Below are 19,480 nucleotides of genomic sequence, written 5' to 3' on the forward strand. Positions count from 1 at the left end.
TGCATTTATCTAGTAAGTGGTACACTCAAGCTCAGACACTGGTCCTCTGACTTAGTCCTGTGATTTCCTTTATTCCATGTTCAGATCTTCAGATCTCATGATTGGGAAATGTCTTATCATTTAGTTCAGTTCTCCATCCAAGATCCTACATCTTAAAATTTCTCCCTAGATGAGATTTATTATGCACATTTCCTAATAATAATCCATTAGTATGACACATGACATAACACAAGGATGATATACAATACAAACGCAATAATCTCTAAAGCACAGGGCATGAGACTTCCCTGGCAGTCCAGTGGTTAAGAGTCCATGTTTCAACTGCAGGGGGCTCAGGTTTGATCCCTAGTTATGGAACTAGCATCCTGCATCCTGTACTACCCAGCTGGAAAAAAACATATATGAGTATATATATATATATATATATACACACACATATATAATATATATATTGTATATATATATGGCAATTATGGTATGAAAAGCTATACTGTCTTAAATTTTAATTTATACTTAAGAGAAATGTCATAATGGTGCCAAATTAGAAGCAGTAATAATAGGCTTCCTAGGTGGCTCAGTGGTAAAGAATCTGCCTGCCAATGCAGGAGATGCAGGAGACATAGGTTCAATTCTGGGTCAGGTAGATACCCTGGAGGAAGAAATGGCAACCCACTCCAGTATTCTTGCCTGGGAAATTCCATGGACAGAGGAGCCTGGCGGGCTACAGTCCATGGGGTCGCAAAGATTCGGACAAGACTAAGCACACACACAACAATATTTTAGCTGCTATTATTCTAAAGGATTTGGATTGTGCTAGCCTGACAATTTTCTTGGTATGTCACTTTAAAAAATATATATATAGGAAAAGAGATTATCTTGGAAATACTGATGAAGCACCCTCAGCCCATAATGAAAAACATAATGTAAAAATCAATTTCAATTATTTGTGAGGTGTATAATTTTTCAGTTGACTAATAAATCTATCAACAAAATGAAAAAATGTCCTTTCTCTAGCATTGTTTATCGCTGTCCCTCCAGAACCATCCCTCAAGGTGTAGTTTAGAGCAGTTCCCCATGCTCTTTTGTCACACTTGCCACTCGTGTTCAGCAGCACAAAGGAAGGAATGAGGAGCTTGGCGGTCTCAGGCCAACCTGTGAGGAACTGGTGAGCTCACCCTTTCCTCTCCAGGTAGTGTCACTGTGGCTGGTGGTCACTCTGTGACGGTGCCTGGGGCTCTGCTGAGCTGACAGGAGTTTTCCAGCAGTCCCAGCTCTGTCTAACTTTTGGTTCATCAGCACAGTCTGCTAAGCCTCCAGGGGAAAAAAAAGGCACAAGCTTTTAGGTCAGGAGTTACCCAACTGCCAGAACCTATTGGCTTGGGAAAAAGAGAAAGACAAGAAATGAGACCGTCTTGGTCAGAGAGATTCCAGAGCCACAGAGAATGTTGTCAAACCAGGTGTTCCAAGCAGAGTGAGAAACACAAGTCCCTCCGCCTCACTGTGCTCCTGGTGGCTGGGTATTCTCAGCACTGAAGGAAATCCCTCAGTGCCCAGTATAGGTCTGAGGGAAAGGGTGATTTTACCATCTTCAGGCTGGTTGAATCTTCTTTTTTTCTTTCTTTCTTTAATACGACTGAGAAAAATAAGACGGGTTGGTGAGACTTCCATGTTCTTAAAGACCACCAGAGGATTCCAAGTTGCTTCCCATGCTTGTAAAGCATTTGGCTTTTCCGACTGACCTTCACATCCTCTTGCAGGTTGCTGAACGGCTGATGACGATCGCATATGAGAACGGAGTGAATCTCTTTGATACAGCCGAGGTCTATGCTGCTGGAAAGTAAGTCAGTGCCTGATGCGTCTCTCATGTCTCAGTTCTGGGCCCAAGAGACTCCGCCCAGACCATTGCTGACACATTGCTGAGAAGGGTCTGTCCTTCCCACACATGCTGATGCCATTGCTTTTCTTCCCTCCTTTACCTACCTCCACCAGAATTGGGGCTATTGACCATCTCTGGACCCCTCTGCCCACCCAGGCCTTCCCCCACTGGTCCCTGTATGAAGAAAAGACTGGAAGCAATTGCCACCATCTGTTAATACTTGAGGGGCAGAAGTGCTTGTGACCAGAGTGGTGACAGTGGAGACCCATAAATATTAGCTGAATGTAATTAATGTAAGTGAGTAGATTCCAGCGTGCTTTGTCCAAAGCTAGTCTTTAATTTTATAACCACCCCATGTAGTTCCTCAACCTTGAGGGGAACAGGCACATCCTCTCTGCAGGGAAGTAGAGATTAAAGGAGGGATTCCCAAAGATGCCAAGAAACCGAATCTTTTATAAGAGGGCATTTCAGGCTCTACGCTGAGGACAGACAGGGCTGCGAAGAGGCCACACTTCTTTTTCTGGGGAAGTCACAACTGGCTACAACCTTCTTCTGGACCCTAGAGCAGGTTTGGAGCTCTACGACAGGGCTCAGTGATGAGTCAAAGCACGTGGGTACTATGTCTTCAGTATCCACATCCTTTGGTCCCACACAATAAGTACATTCAACAGAAGTGGACGCCTTGGCCTCCTGCTATGAACACGGCTGCAGAAAAGAAACTAAACATCTAGACTGCTACTGGAGCAGCTCTGCAATTCTCTAACAGGGCTGAGGAACATAATCACCTGCAGGCTTAATTTTTCCCCTTCTGAATGAGAATAACAAACTGCTGAATCAAGTTCATCACTGCCTGATAAAAGTGCATTTTCCTAGCCTGGGTTTCCTCCTTTTCAAGGGCAGGGCTATGTTCAAGGGCTATCAGGCAGGTTCAGAGCCCACATCTTTGATGTTTTCTGTTGTGTCCAAGGAGAGAAGATACAACTGATGAGTATTTATTTCTTTCCCATCCTACTTTATCTCAGCGTTTTCTTCTTTTGTTGAATCCTGCTTATTACCAAATGGGGCTAAAGCTGAAAAAGAGGGAGTGATTAACAAGTCTGTTAGAGTTCTGTTTGTATTCCTGTTGTGAAGGATAATCGGTCCAGATTAATTATTGATTGTTTGCCAGTGTGTAATGAGATAGGTTCCCACTGTGAAATGCAAGGTTGCAGGAGAGACAGGGGGAAAGAACCCTGAGGTAACAGTCAGTGTGTGTCTCCTTGGTTCATGCTCCCCAGCTAACCCACCTCAGGGTTTATTGCCAGGCTCTACACTCCAACAAAGACAAGACTTTTCGGCTAAGACAAATCACAATTAGAGATGACTTGCTCTATAAAATGCTAATGGACAATGCACTGATTACATTGATGTCTCCATTCACAAAGCCTCTGAGAGCCCACCTGCTTCTCACAATGTTGCTCTGTCTGGGAGGAACCTAGAATAAAGTTTTAGTATCCTTAAGCTTGGGTCCCAGCTGAGGTAGGTGGAGGGGGAAAGAATGGAGAGAGAGTCTTCAGTATAACTCTCCACAACAAGCGTCAGCAGCAGGAAGGACCCTCCCCTATGACTTCATATATCCTGCTCTTCTGACAACGCTTGTCACTGGAACCCAGGACATTCTCTCTGTAGGCCACTGCATCTGCAGCCCTGGCTTTGGGACATCTAAAGCCACACATGGCTCCTTTAACCCTGCAAGATTGCCTGGGAGTCAGTATTTTCTTTCTGAAAAGCATGAGGTCTCACTATCCTCTCTGGTCACAATCGGAGACCATGGCCATTAGAAAGAAACCCTTGACTCCCTTTGAATACCACGAAGCTAGACAGTTAAATATAGGATCAGTGGTTCAAAAACGCCAAACTGCCAAATGACTCCACTGTTTCCTAGTATCAGGACCACAGGTGGTCTCCTGCCAGAGTGTCAGGATTTGGCAGGTGCTTCTGGAATGCTCCGGGAGTAGGATTCTGCAGGCACAAGCAGAAACTGCGCTACCAGCCGAGAGTGGCTTCTATTTTCAGGACATGTAGGCACTGACAGTTCAAACAAGGAAGGGATCTGGTGTTTTGGATTGACTCTTGCGTTTCCAGGATACTGTATCCTGAGACATTATCTGTTTCCCCTCCAGGGCTGAAGTGATTCTGGGGAGCATCATCAAGAAGAAAGGCTGGAGGTAATGTGTTCACCATACTCATTTAATAGCCTTTTAAAAAGACTGTTACTATTCTGTACCAGAGAAGAGAAAATAAAGTTGCATGACAACTGACCAAAAAGACTGTCAGAAAATTAAATTCTTAGTAAAGAAATAATTTACAATGCTTTGAAAGTAAATATTAGTGAGCTCACTACTTGTGCTTCAAAAATTAACTTGTCGTTGATCACAATGAATTACCATGGGTTGAGCATAGGATGTTCATGAGATACTTGTGCATAAAATAAAGTGGCATTTCATGGTTTTTGACTGCCCTGTGTGGTGATCTGTTGAAGGAAGCCAGCTACAGAACTCTAATTATCTCCATACGTGTATTTATGTGCATTGTTCATTTTATTAACAACTCTGGATGCGAAGAAATGATGACCCAAGAAACCCTTGGGATAAATATCCCAAAGCTTTCTTGTCTGAGCACAGTTAGCCAGCATCTCTCCTGTGTGCCGGGAGCCCTATTATCTGGACATTCAAGAAAGTGCTTCATCTGCTGGGCTTGAGGGGTTACAGTGCATCCTATCACCTTGTACAGGCAAAGCTAGTAGTAATGAAGGATGCTATAATGTTGGGGGGAAGTGGCAAACCCCCTCTGTTTCACTACACGTGTCAGCCCCAGTAGCCACTTCTTTCCCAGCATGAGTACAGACTCAGGCAAAGACCAACAAAGACCACTGGTTAAACTGGAGTTCACTTCTGCTGTTGTATAAGATCTGCTGATGGCCAAATAAATAACAAATAACTGTTCTATAATATAAGTGGAAATGGAAACTCGGAAGTTCCTAGAAATATGAACAAGTGAACTTTGGTGACCTACTTTCTCCCTTTCCCTTCCTCTCTTTCCCCACTCCAGGGACTGTAAGAGTGTGAAGAGAAAATTGTATTCAACCTTAAATACGGAAAAAGATTCACATCCCCACCCAGTCCTCCACCTTGCCTGAGTTACCATTCCACTCAGAATGTTGACCCATCCATCACTGCTCAAATAAGATTGTATCCCTCTCTTCGGACTGTTGTAACCATGTGCCACAAACTGAGTGGCTTAAAACAACAGTAATGTATTCTCTCTGTTCTGGGATCCAAAAGTACAAAATAAATACTTAGGCAGGAGCATTCTCTTTCTGAATCCTTCCTTACCTCTTCCCAGCTTCTAGTGGTTGCTGCATTTTAGCGTTTTGTGAATTATAGCTGCAACTGTTCAATGCTGCCTCATTATATATATTCTCCCTTTGTGTGTTTGTGTGTCTTATAAAGACATTAGTCATATTGGATAAAGGGCCCACTTTACTCCAGCATGACCTCATCTTGATTTAACTAATTACATTTGCAGTGGCCCTATTTCCAAATAAGCTCACATTCTGAGGTACGGGGGGATAGGGCTTTAACATATTTTTTGTGGGGGACAAAATTCAACCTATAACAGACACTTTGGAGATGAGTCCAATAATGTCCAGTGAAATCAACAGCAAGATGCAGGCTGCCAGAGTACACCTGAGGATGAAGGGGAAGCTTTGGTGCAGTAGCTCTCTTCCCCTCTGCATCCACAGTACACTTAGTCATCACTCATCATACTTTGCAAAACTTCTTACATACCTTTTGTAGAAAATAGATTAACATGTTATCTTTCACAAAATGCTTTTCAGTCTTGCAAATAAATACTCAGGCTATCCCCATGCTACAGAATATTGACATCAGGTCATAACAGTTCACAGCCACCCACCTGAGGCTGTTGAAAAGATAGACCATAACATCATAGCATGAAGGCTACAAAAGCAGGTTTCAACTAGCCTCCTTGGCTTTTTGTCCCAAGACCACCACTTGCTAGCTGTTTTGTCCAGGGCAAGTTACTTCTCTTTGCTGTGCCTCAATTTACCCACCTGTAAAATGGATGGCATAACTGTTCACAGAGCATTGTGCTGATAAAGTGAGATAAGGTGAACAGAAGAATCTTGAAAGCTGTGCTATATCAATGTGAAATCCTCATAATATCATTCTTCACCCACTCAGAACAGCTGCTCTAGATTCCCCCCCGAAGTCCATGATAATTCATCGGGTTGTTGTCTACTCTTGTGTTTGAACATAAATATTGGTATGCACACTCATAGAGGCCAAACATTTTACAGAAAGCCTAATTTGGGAAAAATAAGTCTATGGTGGTCTAAGGGTGGAATGCATGGCTTTGGCAGGGCCAACTGCTCTGAATAATCCAGAAGGCTGCACTCATTTTTTAGTAAGATTCCATCCAGAGCTTTTTGTTGAAGTTCTGAGAACACTTGCTGAATGAGACCCAACTTCCCCGTGGCAGATTGCTATTATACTAGGTATCACGAGGTTGATGAATTAACTTGGAAAGTGCATCAGCCCTTCTGGGGTATGTAATTTCCAGATGTATATCTCTGTAGACCTTCTGTTAGTGATTTGAATTACTTTTCAGGGAATTAACTTCAGTGGGATGGGGTTACTGACATTTTCTACAAATTTTTCTTGTTGCAGCCAAGTTGTCAGAGTTGTCACCATCACTCCCCATTGGTTTTCATTAATCATACTAGTCTTTTATGTGTAAGGGCTTTAGGCATTGACTCTACAGCTGACGGAATTAATAAATGCCTTATTTCAAATACTCTCGAAGTTTGGTCTTAACTTTTGAATCTCAAATGCCTTCTTTTTTTCCTCAGCCAGTTCAATTGAATTATATACCTGGAGAAGTTAAATTGTATTGAGCTCTACCTCCCAATTTTAAATTATATGACTATAGTTCTCAAGACATATTTCATATTCCACAATCACAATAGTGCAATTGCATTTCCTGCCCTTGGGTGTGGTTTTGAGGAGGTAGTGAATTTGCTGACAAGATTTCCACATTTCATTCCCTTAGGAATAAAGTGGTGGAAGTTTGAGTTAAGGAATTTAGGGTTGTTTTCCTAAAATAACATTTTCAATTAATAAGAAGTTGAATGGGAAGAAATTTTATTCCTATTTATTGATTAAATTTATTCTATTTCCATGTAGTTGGTACTTTCCTGTGAAGGCAATTGGTTGTATGACTCTTTCCAATTGGTTGGAAAGAGTCATAATTCAGAGAAACTAGGGTCCATGGTCTTTGGCAGGGGGTGTATGGAAAGTTCATGATCAATCAACACTATGTCAGATGCTTGGTGAGTATTAGTGACTCTCTATTTGAGTTCCTAAGGCAGTCCATCCTTTAAGTTTTTTTACTTACTCTTCTCACTTTCCATCCTGACTCTCCATGCCTACCACTCACCTTTGCTTTGCTACCACCCAGTCACCTGTGTGTTGTCATAGTCCTTCCTCTCCCGGGTCTTCCAGGTAAAGCTTCCTTCCCTTCAGACTTGTTTCTCTAGGACCTGACTTCAAGTCCCCAGTCATCAGATTCCCTTTGTCCTTACATTTCAATGACATGAATGAACAAATTTATCCTTTCACCAGTTTTAAAATGTGAGGTACAGTAAATTATTTCTAGTAATATAATAATAATATGACTCAATACTATAACCAGCAATTTTTAAAATATTTCTCTCTGTGTTTGTTCAACATATAGGAGGTCCAGCCTGGTCATAACAACCAAACTCTACTGGGGTGGAAAGTAAGTCAAATGTCTTTCCTTCTCTACTTGACAGGACACAACTAGTAGTTCATGCTTTGATCATTTTAGGCAACCATTTTACATATAACGTACTAAAATTAATTGGTTTGAAAAGAAAGATATTTTTTTTTGTCTTACTTGAAGGAAATAGCAATTAGCCTAGGATTCAATTTTTAGCAAGATACCCTCAAAGCAGTTTAGTGCAAAGCATGTGGTCACTTGTTACTAAGTGATTCATGGAGATTTTCAAATACCAACCTCATACTTAGAACCATTTCCAAAATAGAGTTCAAATTTCAGGCAAAGAAAATAAGCACATAGCATCACAGAAGAAAAGCTACTTAAATCTGCCAAAACTCAGACTTCTACAGAAAGCAGTGATAAAAATATCTTTCCTGGCCCCACGTATAAGTCTCTGATCATTTCTGCAGAGGGCTCTGAAAATGCTGATCAAAAGGACTATCTCATCGAAGAATAACAGGAAGCTGCCTGTATCACTTTCTGTCAGGTTAAATGAAAGAGTGGTCCTCACCCTGTTGTGGGACACAGAACAAATTTCACAAGTTGAATTGGCTTCTGATGGGCCTACCGGTGTTTGAACTGGTGCTTACATTATTCAGCAGGTCTTAGAAGACTGGCCTCTTTGACAAACATGTGAGAAAATAGCAGGCTATTTCATATACTTTTCATGGAAATCTCAAAGATTTTCATGGAGTCTCAACAAAGAAGACAAGTACAAACAAACAAAACCTTATTTACTCCCTATAATTCATAAGGAACAGTTAAAGATAAAATTGAAGGGGAATGTTCTAATGAAAACACACACTCATATTTTATTGTTGTTTTTGAGTCTGTTTATGATGAATATGAAGATAGAAACATGGATTTTAGATTTTTATTCCTACTGTGGTCTATTAAAAAATAAAACCAGTGGTACCTATAAGAAATGTAGGTTTACACTGTGTGTACTCTGATTCATGGTGCCATTGCTTGGTGCTTTTGCAGTGGAACTGAAAACCTTGCCTATAACTTAGAAATAAACAGGAAAGGTGATAATCTGCAAGAACCAGTATGTAGTGGAGTACTACATACAATATCATCTAATATACTTTTAAAAGATATAAAATCACCAAAGGTGAATGATAGACTACTGTGTTTTAAAAAGGGGTTGCCAAAGGTATTGATGTTAAAGAAATAATTCATCAGTACTTTAAAATTCAAGGACCATTTTTCTTTCTAATTGTCTAGAGTTTGAAAATGGTCTTGGCAGGCAAAAGTCCTAGTTAAAGGTTTTTTTCTTGTTAGGAAACTAAGGAAGACTCAGTACATCACATTTTAAAAGAAAATAACTGTTCATTTTCTTTTGAAAGGCAAAAGGCACTTTCAAATTTACTTCCCTTTTCAGAAAAGTCAATGCTATCAGTAGCCTAACAATCTTATAGTCAGCTCACAAACTGATGTCATTTTTTTTGTTTTTGTTTGGTTTAGGATTGGTTAAGAACACGGTGGGAAGGTTGAGCCATTTGTCAAGTATCAAATTATATATGGACAGGCATACATGGCTGACTTGTTATTTACATGGTGTGATGACAGTGATGGTTAATTCATCTCTGGGGGTCTCCAAAGAAAAGCCTCTAAAAGTACTGCCCACCAGTCTTCGCTCCCCAACCTGCAGTGGTACAGACTTGCCAAGAACAGGGAATAGCACTAAAAATTCAGTCAAGAATGATTATTCTTTTGTACTTTTGAAACAGCGATTTTTAAAAAAGCACACCCCACTCAAAGCCATTTGTTCTTTTTCTTCTCAGAGCTGAAACAGAAAGAGGGTTGTCAAGAAAACATATTATTGAAGGTGAGTACTGCTGCTTCCATTTTATTTTTGTTTGTGGGTTGCCAATTCAAGAAAGGTATCAACCAAATAAGTTCAAAGCACATTGGAAGGGGAAAAAGTTTCTCTATGAGAAGATCCACAATCAACCATATGTTTCTTCCTGAGGGGTGAAGTGATATATATACAGGGGAGAATGAGAACTCAAAAGAAAATGACTGGATTTTCTAGCATTCTTCTTTACAACTATGCTAACATTAATAAAGCACTTCCATAAGGTTTCTTAGAGTGCTTCTTTGAGCTATAATTTATATACCGTAAAAGTTTACCCATTTAAAATGTACAATTCATTGGCTCTGAGAATATTTACCGAGTATACAGTCATCACCATGCTTCTGTTAGGTGGTTAGAATAGGAAACAAGAGTCCAGAATGGCGGTGCCTAAAAGACAAGGAAGGGAAAAGCCCGCGAAAATAGAACAAAGGAAGGTCCAAGGACCAGAGTGAGGACCTCAGGCGGGACAAACAGCACTCCTGGCTAGCCCAGTTTACATAGGGCAGGCCCAGGGGGGGAGGAAAAAACATATAAAAAGAGGAGCCAAAGGGCTGGGGTCTCTCTCTCTCCTCTTGCGCGCGCGTGTTCTCTCTCTTTCTCTCTCTCTTCTCTTCGCGTCTTTTGGGTTGGCATGCCCCCACACCTCGAGGATGTATTTTCCTTTATTTTCTAAATAAAACTGAGGGAGCTATAACACTGTCCGAGAGCTGTGACACGCCGAGGGCTTTAATGTCCGTCGCTTCAAATTTTTGTTGAGACGAGACAGAACAGAGGAGATTACACTCCCCTGACACTTCCATTTTAAAACACCTTCATCTCCCCCCAAAGAAACCTGATACCTACTCACAGTCACTTCTTATCCCCTCCTTACCCTCTCCCACAGGGCAGGCAGCCACCAATCTACTCCTGTCTCCATGGATTTACCAAGTTCTAGACATTTCATATAAATGAGGTCATATAATATGTAATATTTTGTGACTGGCTTCTTTCACTTAGCATAAAGTTCATCAATGTTGTGGTATGTATCAGTATAAAGGAAAAAAAATGTTAAAAGGGGCTGCCATATGTTTCTAATATCTTTACACTAGTTCATGAACCATTTCATAAAAATTCAAGATTTTTATACCTTTATATTCATAATTAATCATTTAGACAAATGATTTTTCTCCTTTTTAAAACTAATTTCACTTATGAAATACTAAAATCACTCAAAAAAACATAAGATGTACTCTAACCCCACTACTTTAAAAATATAAATAAAAAAATAAATTCCTCCCTTTGCTCACCTCATCCCATTCCATAGTTTCACTGCTGCTGCTGCTGCTAAGTCGCGTCAGTCGTGTCTGACTCTGTGCGACCCCACAGACAGCAGCCCACCAGGCTCCCCCGTCCCTGGGATTCTCCAGGCAAGAATACTGGAGTGGGTTGCCATTTCCTCCTCCAGTGCAGGAAAGTGAAAAGTGAAAGTGAAGTCGCTCAGTCGTGTCCGACTCTTCGCGACCCCATGGGCTGCAGCCTACCAGGCTCCCCCGTCCATGGGGTTCCCCAGGCAAGAGTACTGGAGTGGGGTGCCACTGCCTTCTCCATAGTTTCACAATCCACTGCATATCCTTCCTCACTTTTCCCTATAGTTATACTGCCTTCTCTGTCTACCTGTAAACACTTACTTATAAGCACAAAAATGTCTGGATTGATCACTAACTGGTTTTAGTATATTTGTAGGCATCTGGGTTTTGAAATCAGATCAACATTGGTTCAGGTTCCAACTCTGTCATTTATGAACTGGGGTACTTTGTACAAGTTACTTAATCTCACTTAGACTCATCTCCTGGACTATAAAATGGGCTATAAATATCCTGCCTCACAAGGTTACTATTCAGGGATTGAACTTAGATTATTCACATAGAGCACAGTGTCTGTCATATAATAAGCACTTAGTAAATGTTATTTTTGTCATCATCATCACCATCCTCATTCTTAATAATGCACCTACTAGTGTTCCTTCTATGGATAAGGACACTAAGTAAGTAACATTCTGAAACTGCCATGATGAATGACCACTTGCTAGCTCTTGAGAAAGCTTCCAAATTCCTCACCCAAACAAAATCCCTTCTCAGGTCACATGTCCAGTTTGACATTGTACAGTCAAACCCAGCCTTCCTCCTCAAACTGTTACCATTCCTGCTCTAGTATTTGCCCCAATGATGTATGTCATCTACCACAAAGATTGTCAACAAGAAAAAATCCAAGTCTTCAGCTTGTGTACCAAGCTGAACAGATATGGTGGCAGTGTGCTGCCTAGATAGTTCTTGTTTTTCTTTTCTTTCTGATCTAATTGATTCCAAAAGAGATTCAGAAAGTGGTTTACAATAGCAATCAACAAAGAAATAGAAAATCAATGAGAAAAAGAATAGAGAGGTTGTGCTACTGTCTTTTCACTGAATCTCCATTGCTTTAATATGTATGCATAATTTCAGAACTCTTTTTTTCTCCTTTTTAAGTCAGGTTTCTTCAAGCCTCATACAATTTAATAGAAATACCTTAAATTTTCTCCCCCTTTAAATAAGTTGGGAATTCTCTTAGGAACTAATCTCTCAGGATGGATAAACCAGTTCAACTGAAATTCAAGCTGACCCAGATTCAAAATAATACAAAATTTCAAATTTTTCAGATTGAAGAAGAATTGGGATTAATTATTATAATGTTCTCACTGTTGGTGTTATTTTGCAGTTTACAGTGTCAGCCAAAGACGAAAATACTCTTGAGTGCAGGAGAGTCAGCTCAAAGGATATTTCTAGGCAGACTGAAATTAGGGAATTGAGTGAATTTTACAGGAAAAAAAGAAGGGAGATGAGATTTCTAGACCCAAAATAAATTTTGAAGAGGTTTACAAATCATTATCCTCAGGATTCACTGGGACTTGTCCTGTGATGAAGGTGACCTTTGTCAAGATTGGAGTTTCATATGCACATTAAATTTGAGAAGTACTTTTGAAGAATGAGACAGAAGTCCAGTTCTTGTAGAGCTCAGGCCACCTTGGCTACCTAGGTTATTTTTTAGAGTATAAAATTAGCTTAATTTGTGTATAATGCAGTTTTGAAAAAAATCTATGAAAGACCTTTTCAACAAGCCCTAAGTCCTTGACTTAGATCCAGTTAGAAACAACATTCTCCTTAGATTCACGAGGAAGGAGTAGAACTTTCACTATATTCATTTGGAATCACAAGATCCACTCAGGCTCTGAAAGTCTATTTATTAATTTAGTCATTCCACAGACATTTATTAAACTCAAATTTGTGTTAAAATTTAGCAGATCAAAGCTCTTTAGTATCTAAGTTGAAGGAATGGAAAGTTTGGTAAGTCAGATTGTAATCATAAGTAAAGTGTTTATTTGTTTTTATAAGCAAAAGCTGTGTCTGTCTGTATTTGCCTTTCAGGTAAGCAACAGTTTTGTTATGTAATTCAAAACATAAACCCACTGTCACTGTTTTAGGAGCAGAAGAGGAAAAATATTTTAAAAAGCTCCGCTTAAGACTTTTTAATGAAGGGCAAATGTCAAACCCTACAATCTGAACTTTTTAAAAAAGAGACAATTAATAATTTTCAATTAAAGAATAGATTTCTTAACAAATGGATTCACTACAGGGTCCCTTTCTGATGTACCATGTTCATAGTAAATTGAAATCATCCACCCCAAATGATCATGTTTCATAATGGGAGGTGTAGCCACTTATTCTAGTACAGGACAGTCTTCTTTAAGAAGCATGTCTCAAATCATGACTGAAGGTCTGACGAGAAGAAGCTGGAAAATTAAATGGAGAAGCAGTGTACATTATTTAAGGCAACATCTATCTTCAAGCCTGACAGGAAAACAAATATGCCATAGGAGTAGAAGATGATGACACAGCATATTTGAATAGAACCCTTGCAGAATTTCCAAACTACTCATGGCCTTATTTCTACAGAGTTAAACCTGCCACAGTGAACACGTGACCCACTTCTAACCTGCCAACCTGCTTAATGTCTGAAATGAGCATATTTCTATAGATGCCTGTGAAATAGGTTTAATTGAATTGTTTTACCTGATGAACAAAGCAGTTCCTGTTAAACTTCAGAACCTAAAAGGGAGATTAACTTCGATTTCTTTTTACTGTCACTTGAAAGCTATTTTCTTTACATAACATAATTTATCCTCCTGTGGACTTTTGAGGAATCTCCAGTTAACTTCTAGACATTTCCTTGAGAGCAGGAAAATCCTGCTCCTCCTGTTTTCACTCCCACAGATACCGTGTTAGTGCCAAGGGACAGGCTAATGTCAAAAGTGCCTTCTCGGACTTCCCTGCTGATCTAGTGGCTAAGGATCCACCTGCCAATTTGGGGAACATGGGTTTGATCCCTGGCCTGGGAAGATTCCACATGCCATGGGGCAACTAAGCCCACCCACTGCAACTACTCAGCCCATGCTCTGAAGCCCGTACTCGGCAACAAGAGAAACGACTGCAAAGAGAAGCCTGTACACTGCAACTGGAGAGTAGCACCTGCTTGCCATAACCAGAGAAAGGCTGAAGCAACGAAGACCCAGAATGGCCAAAAATAAAAGAAATAAACAAATAAAAAATTAAAAACAAGAACAAAATTGCACTTCAGCAAGTACATCCAGTGCATGGGAGCACTTGTGTCCTTAGGTTACGATTAGCCATTTGGATGCCCCTCTGGAGCCAAGGTCAATGCATTTTCACACATCTACTTAAAACAATACTTGGCCCCAAGTCAGAGCTCAAGAAACTTTTGCTCAGTGGAAATAGAACATGACTGTTTATTGGAGATAAACTCTAAATGGCTCTCAAGAAGACACTTGTCAGCAAGCCTTTATGTTGCTACAATTTAGCTACAAGATTAAAGCATCCAAATAGAAAAAGGCAGGACTACCTGATTTGTTTGGCAGTCACATGAAGGATGGAAACAGAAAGATCATCTAGCTCCATTTTGTGTTTGGAAAGATGAGAATACTAAAGCCCAAAGGGGCTAAAAGACATTGGCAGGGTCATTCAGACCCAGCCAGTGCTGGGTCCCAAGCTGTGTGTCTCACCTGCACGTGCACCTCTCCTCTGAATGCCAGACTGGCCCCTCCACCTGCCAAGAGCGCTGTGGGGTTGACTGATGTGCTGCTCAGACCCAACCTGGCTCCTACCACCGATCTGTTTCTCCTGTGACTTCATTTACTAACAGTCACTTCATTCTCAGGCCAAAAATCTAAGAGTCCTCCTTGATACCTCCAGCTCCACACTCCGTATTCAGCACACCCAGATTCCTCTTATCTCTACCTATACAACTTGTCCTGAACATGAACACTTCTCACCAACTTGGTCCACGCATGGTCTGCTGCAGTGACCTCCTTCTGGTCTCCTTCCCTGCTTTCTCTCTGGCCCCTCACAGGTCACTCTCAGCAGCCGAGTATCAGTTCAGAACACAAACCTGATAACATCATTTTCCTGGCTTAACTCTCATTTCCTTACGCCCTCACCAACCTTCTGCTATCTCATGTGGAGTAAAATCCGAAATTCATACCATGGATTACAAGGCTTTATGTGATTAAGATTTTCAAAGTGAGTGGACAGTGCCTCTTAGGAACACAACCTCTTTTTACTTCAGTTCAAGGTCAGAGTAGGGACTCGGTGGATCACTGACAGGATGCAACCCATTATTTCTTATATTCTTATATGAGTACTCTTGACTCTTGGCCTAAATATTAAAAAATAAGAAAAAAAATGCTTTCCAGAGAAAGAACTGAGAAATGAGGAATGACTGAATACAGAGAATATTGTCATTATATCAAGTTCCATGTCATTATTTATGGGTACACACTATTACTTTGAACAATGAACCTGTACCAACAAAGGCTCTCAATATGTACTGTTTGCTCCATAAGTATAAATACTACATCCATGCATCTTTAAACACCCAGAGCCTGCCACAGTTTCAGGATCAAATTGAGACTCAGTACATGTTTAGGACACCGAAGAAAAAAACTTACATCATCACTGATCACACCTCATTTCAACAGGGTCAAGTTAGTCATAGCTTTTTCTCCTAGTTACTCTTATCCCTGGCCGAGCTGTTAAGAAGAGACACAGAGGTAGAAGACCATCAACAGAAAGGAGAACTTTGTCTCCAGTGCCAGGCATGGACCAGAACTGTCACTAATGACTTCCTTTTCAAACAAGGAGGTCCAGTGAAAATCTTTGGCACCGCTTATCCTGAATCTTTCCAGAGGTGAGCACCACTGTTATAATTACCTCACTTCTATAGACTGTTACACTTACCAAGTGCTTGCCAACTGATTTTATTTGCTCTCTGGAGCAGTGATTCTGAAGGTTATAAGTATTGTTATCTTCACTACAGATTAGAGAACTGAGTCACACAAAAAAAGTCAAATAACTTCGTGGAATAGCAAGTGGGATCCCATGCTAGAGTACAGATTTCCAACCTTTCAGACCTTGGGATACCCTGTTATTTGGGCTTCCCAGGTGGCACTAGTGGTAAAGAACCTGCCTGCCAATGCAGGAAACATAAGAGACCTGGGTTCGATCCCGGGGCTGGAAGATCCCCTGGAGGAGGGCATGGCAACCCACTCCAGTATTTTTGCCTGGAGAATCTCATGGACAGAGGAGCATGGCGGGTTGTTTGCTTGATTATCTTTTCCTCTCCTTACTTTCTCCATACATACAACTGCTTCCAGAGGGGGTTCATATCATAATGCTTTTTAGGGTAAATTTAATTTCAAGATGCCCATTGAGATAGCTGGTAATACCCCGAGCATGAAGGTCACCACAGTTTTTAAGGATAGACATTAGACGTTACCTTACAATACCTGTCTGTCCTAATCCCTTCATCAGTGCTTCTCTTAACAAGCTACCATCACAGACAATCAGTCCTTTCTCAGTGAATGAGAAAATATTTCCGGAACTGGAGTCAAGCACTCCATTTTCCTGTCAGAAAAGTAATTGTGGCTGGCCAATAAACCAGTTTGAAAAATCAAATTTAAATGAGCCAGATTTAAATTTATAAGAGCCTCATTTAACATGCAATTAATTTTATGCCTATAATAAAAAGAGAAAAACCTCCAGTCTTCCTGTGGAATTAAATAGGCTGATAAGGAAGTGCTGTGCCTCTTAGAAATGAGACAAAGTAATTCTTGAACACTGTCAACCTTTTGGTTGCATAATATTATATACAATACATCCTATTTCAGTGAAGTATTAATTTTACTGAAATTAAATTTTTTTTTCTGAGTAATCATAGGAATGTGATTCAGTGGTTAGAGTTGAGACATAGATTATTGGTTCAAGTTGCTTTAAAATTCTAACTCTCTCCTTTATATTACCCCTTAAATCTTTAGAGCTTCTAGTGTTTTTGTTTCTTCTCAAAATAAGGGGGAATAATAGAAATGGTAGGATTCAGCTATATTTAAGGTTCTCCAAACTTTGTTTCAATTAGTAAAATGTTGAATGAAACCTTCATTTGCCAACCCTTTCATTCCTGTTAAAACCCATGTGTACATTAAGATGAGATTGTCAGTCATTTATTTGTGATTTACACAATTTTAATGTTTTGGATGTGCAATAAATATATTTCCATCACACTATAAGCCCATTAAGTAATTCAAAATGTGACATTAACTTGCATTTTTCAAAAAGAAAGAAGTTAAACTTTTAGGCTGCTTTTTTGTTCTAAACTTTGCTTCTAGGTTCAGCCACACAGGAGCCACTGTGAAAGGTCACTGCCAAGTGTGGGTTTCCAGTAGAGCACTAGTACTGCTGAGAAAGTTCTAAGGCTTTTCTTTGCTGGGGATAATGTCAATCCTTGATATATTTTTAAAGGGTTCTAGGGGCCAATGAACACATCATTGTATTCAATGTCTTTTTGAAACTAATCCAGTGCTCTTCTTAAAGTAAATTCTTGAAGGAAAGCAAACTTCAGCAATTTCCAATAGTGCTCATGTTTAGACTTTTTGAGATTTTTCCTGCTTCTATTCCCAGGACTGAAGGGCTCCCTCCAGAGGCTGCAGCTCGAGTATGTGGATGTAGTTTTTGCAAATCGACCAGACAGTAACACCCCCATGGAAGGTGAGTGAAGAAATTTAATAAAAGACCCTAGAGTTATTGATTCTAGCTTGATGACTTATTCCACTCACGGTAGGAAATGAAATATATTCAGACTTATTTGGTTGAATGTGAAAAATAAAAACCTTTCCAGTCGATCTTTCAGTTTCAATATTTACCTGCAAAGTTAGTGCTCTGCATCCTGCATCTTCATTGATTTTTAAGCATCTGCAGGCACTGGGAGTGTGTGTGTGTGTGTGTGTGTGTGTGTGTGTGTGTGTGTGTGTGTGTGTTAGTAGCTGAGTTATGTCTGACTGTTTGTGACCCCATGGACTGTAGCTCACTAGGCTCTTCTCTCCATGGAATTCTCTAGGCAAGAATACTGGCGTGGGTTGCCATTCCCTTATCCAGGGGATCTTTCCAACCCAGGGATAGAACCCAGGTCTCCTGCATTGCAGGCAGACTCTTTACCATCTGAGCCACCAGGGAAGCCCTCACTGGGAGTGTGGCTTCTGCAGTTAAGGTGCTCATTTTCTCCAGGTTTGTTTCACTTCTGTGATTCCATCAACTAAAACAATAAACATAATTGGAAAGGGAGTTTATAACCCAGCCATCATTATTTTGGAGTTCTCTGAGGGTCTTCTTATTTTATAATGACTCTAGGTTTGATTAGTTTCCAATCTGTGATGATAAGTGCTAAGTGCTACCGTGACCAGAGACGTTATAGGACTGACTGTTTCAAAATGAGACTCTTCGTTGCAATCTGGTTTTTGAGTCTCAAGGAGCTGCAGTATTTTATCCCCTTTCTGTTACAACTGTTTGAAGATAATTTAAGCATCTCCCCGTGAAAGCTTTCAGAATGTTCCTAAAACCAGGTTTTCTTCAATTTGTGTTTATTTATGGAACCGATTGGGAAAGAAGATAGTTTGGAAGGAAAATTTTAAAAGAAGTTTCTAGTTAATTGAGAGTTATGCTCATATGAATTTTCACATACCTGAGGTAAATGAGAATGAAGATATTTGGGAAAAATAAGGGAAAAAATAATATTTTGATTATTCAAGGCTTATATATGACATGGATTTATAAATTTTTAATGAATTAGAACATAACGTAAAATTACACTAAAGGTAAATTTAATTTTGATGATTCAAAAAATAGTTCTGGATCTTGTAATAAGTCAGGTTCTGTAAAAGTTTGTTCTTGCTAGAGGGTTATAGAAGTTATGGAATCTGTAAATGATTGAAGTATATATAAATGTTTCTGTAGGTTGAATTTCTGAAAAAAAAGTTATGGAAATTTTTTTCCTTATCATTTATCTTTGTCTCAACCACAGGTAAATGGTTAAAATATATATTTATATATCTTATTTTTTGCTAGAGTTTTCTGCTTTTTTGATTTGAGTAAATTAGAAGTTTATTATAAAGCAAGATCAGTGTTGGAAATTCATAATAAAAAATTATCCATGGAAATGACATAAAATGCATATTTTTGTCAAAGCAAAGAATAGGTGTTTGATAAAGTGAATCATAAACATTTTATTTATGTAAGAAGTATGTATTGCAAGTATAGTATGATGTCACAGTATTCTTAATGCCACATTAAAACACTGCACTGACACTATCATGCGAGCACAATTGTCAAGTAAGATGCCATTTAGTGGCAGCTCTTAAAGACTGAAATTACTTCCCAGTTTAAGTGCTTAGTGAACTATTTTCCTCTTAGGAAAAATGTCCTTTGCAATTATGCTATGTACAGGATAGAGGAACATCTGGGATTTTT

The 19,480-nt window shown here is 39.7% G+C and overlaps 1 protein-coding gene across 28 annotated transcripts in view; it reads left to right on the forward strand.

The window, feature by feature from the left end:
• The window catches only part of KCNAB1 (potassium voltage-gated channel subfamily A regulatory beta subunit 1), a 532,662-nt gene that overhangs the window by 439,260 nt on the left and 73,922 nt on the right, over positions 1-19,480 (forward strand). For 27 of the 28 annotated variants that reach the window (XR_014076899.1, XR_014076897.1, XR_014076908.1 and 24 more), the window contains 5 exons: positions 1,758-1,837; positions 4,039-4,083; positions 7,673-7,717; positions 9,526-9,569; positions 17,639-17,725. Coding sequence is in view for 10 of the 28 variants with exons in the window: in XM_081570616.1 (XP_081426742.1) it covers positions 1,758-1,837; positions 4,039-4,083; positions 7,673-7,717; positions 9,526-9,569; positions 17,639-17,725 (301 nt within the window). In the remaining 18 variants the exon portion in view is untranslated. The remainder of the gene's footprint in view (positions 1-1,757; positions 1,838-4,038; positions 4,084-7,672; positions 7,718-9,525; positions 9,570-17,638; positions 17,726-19,480) is intronic. The other variant, XM_081570611.1, reaches the window with a different exon arrangement.

This window comes from Giraffa tippelskirchi, chromosome 2 (genome assembly GCF_054371585.1).
Source record: "Giraffa tippelskirchi isolate mGirTip1 chromosome 2, T2T-mGirTip1v1.2.pri, whole genome shotgun sequence".
NCBI classification, from domain to species: domain Eukaryota; kingdom Metazoa; phylum Chordata; class Mammalia; order Artiodactyla; family Giraffidae; genus Giraffa; species Giraffa tippelskirchi.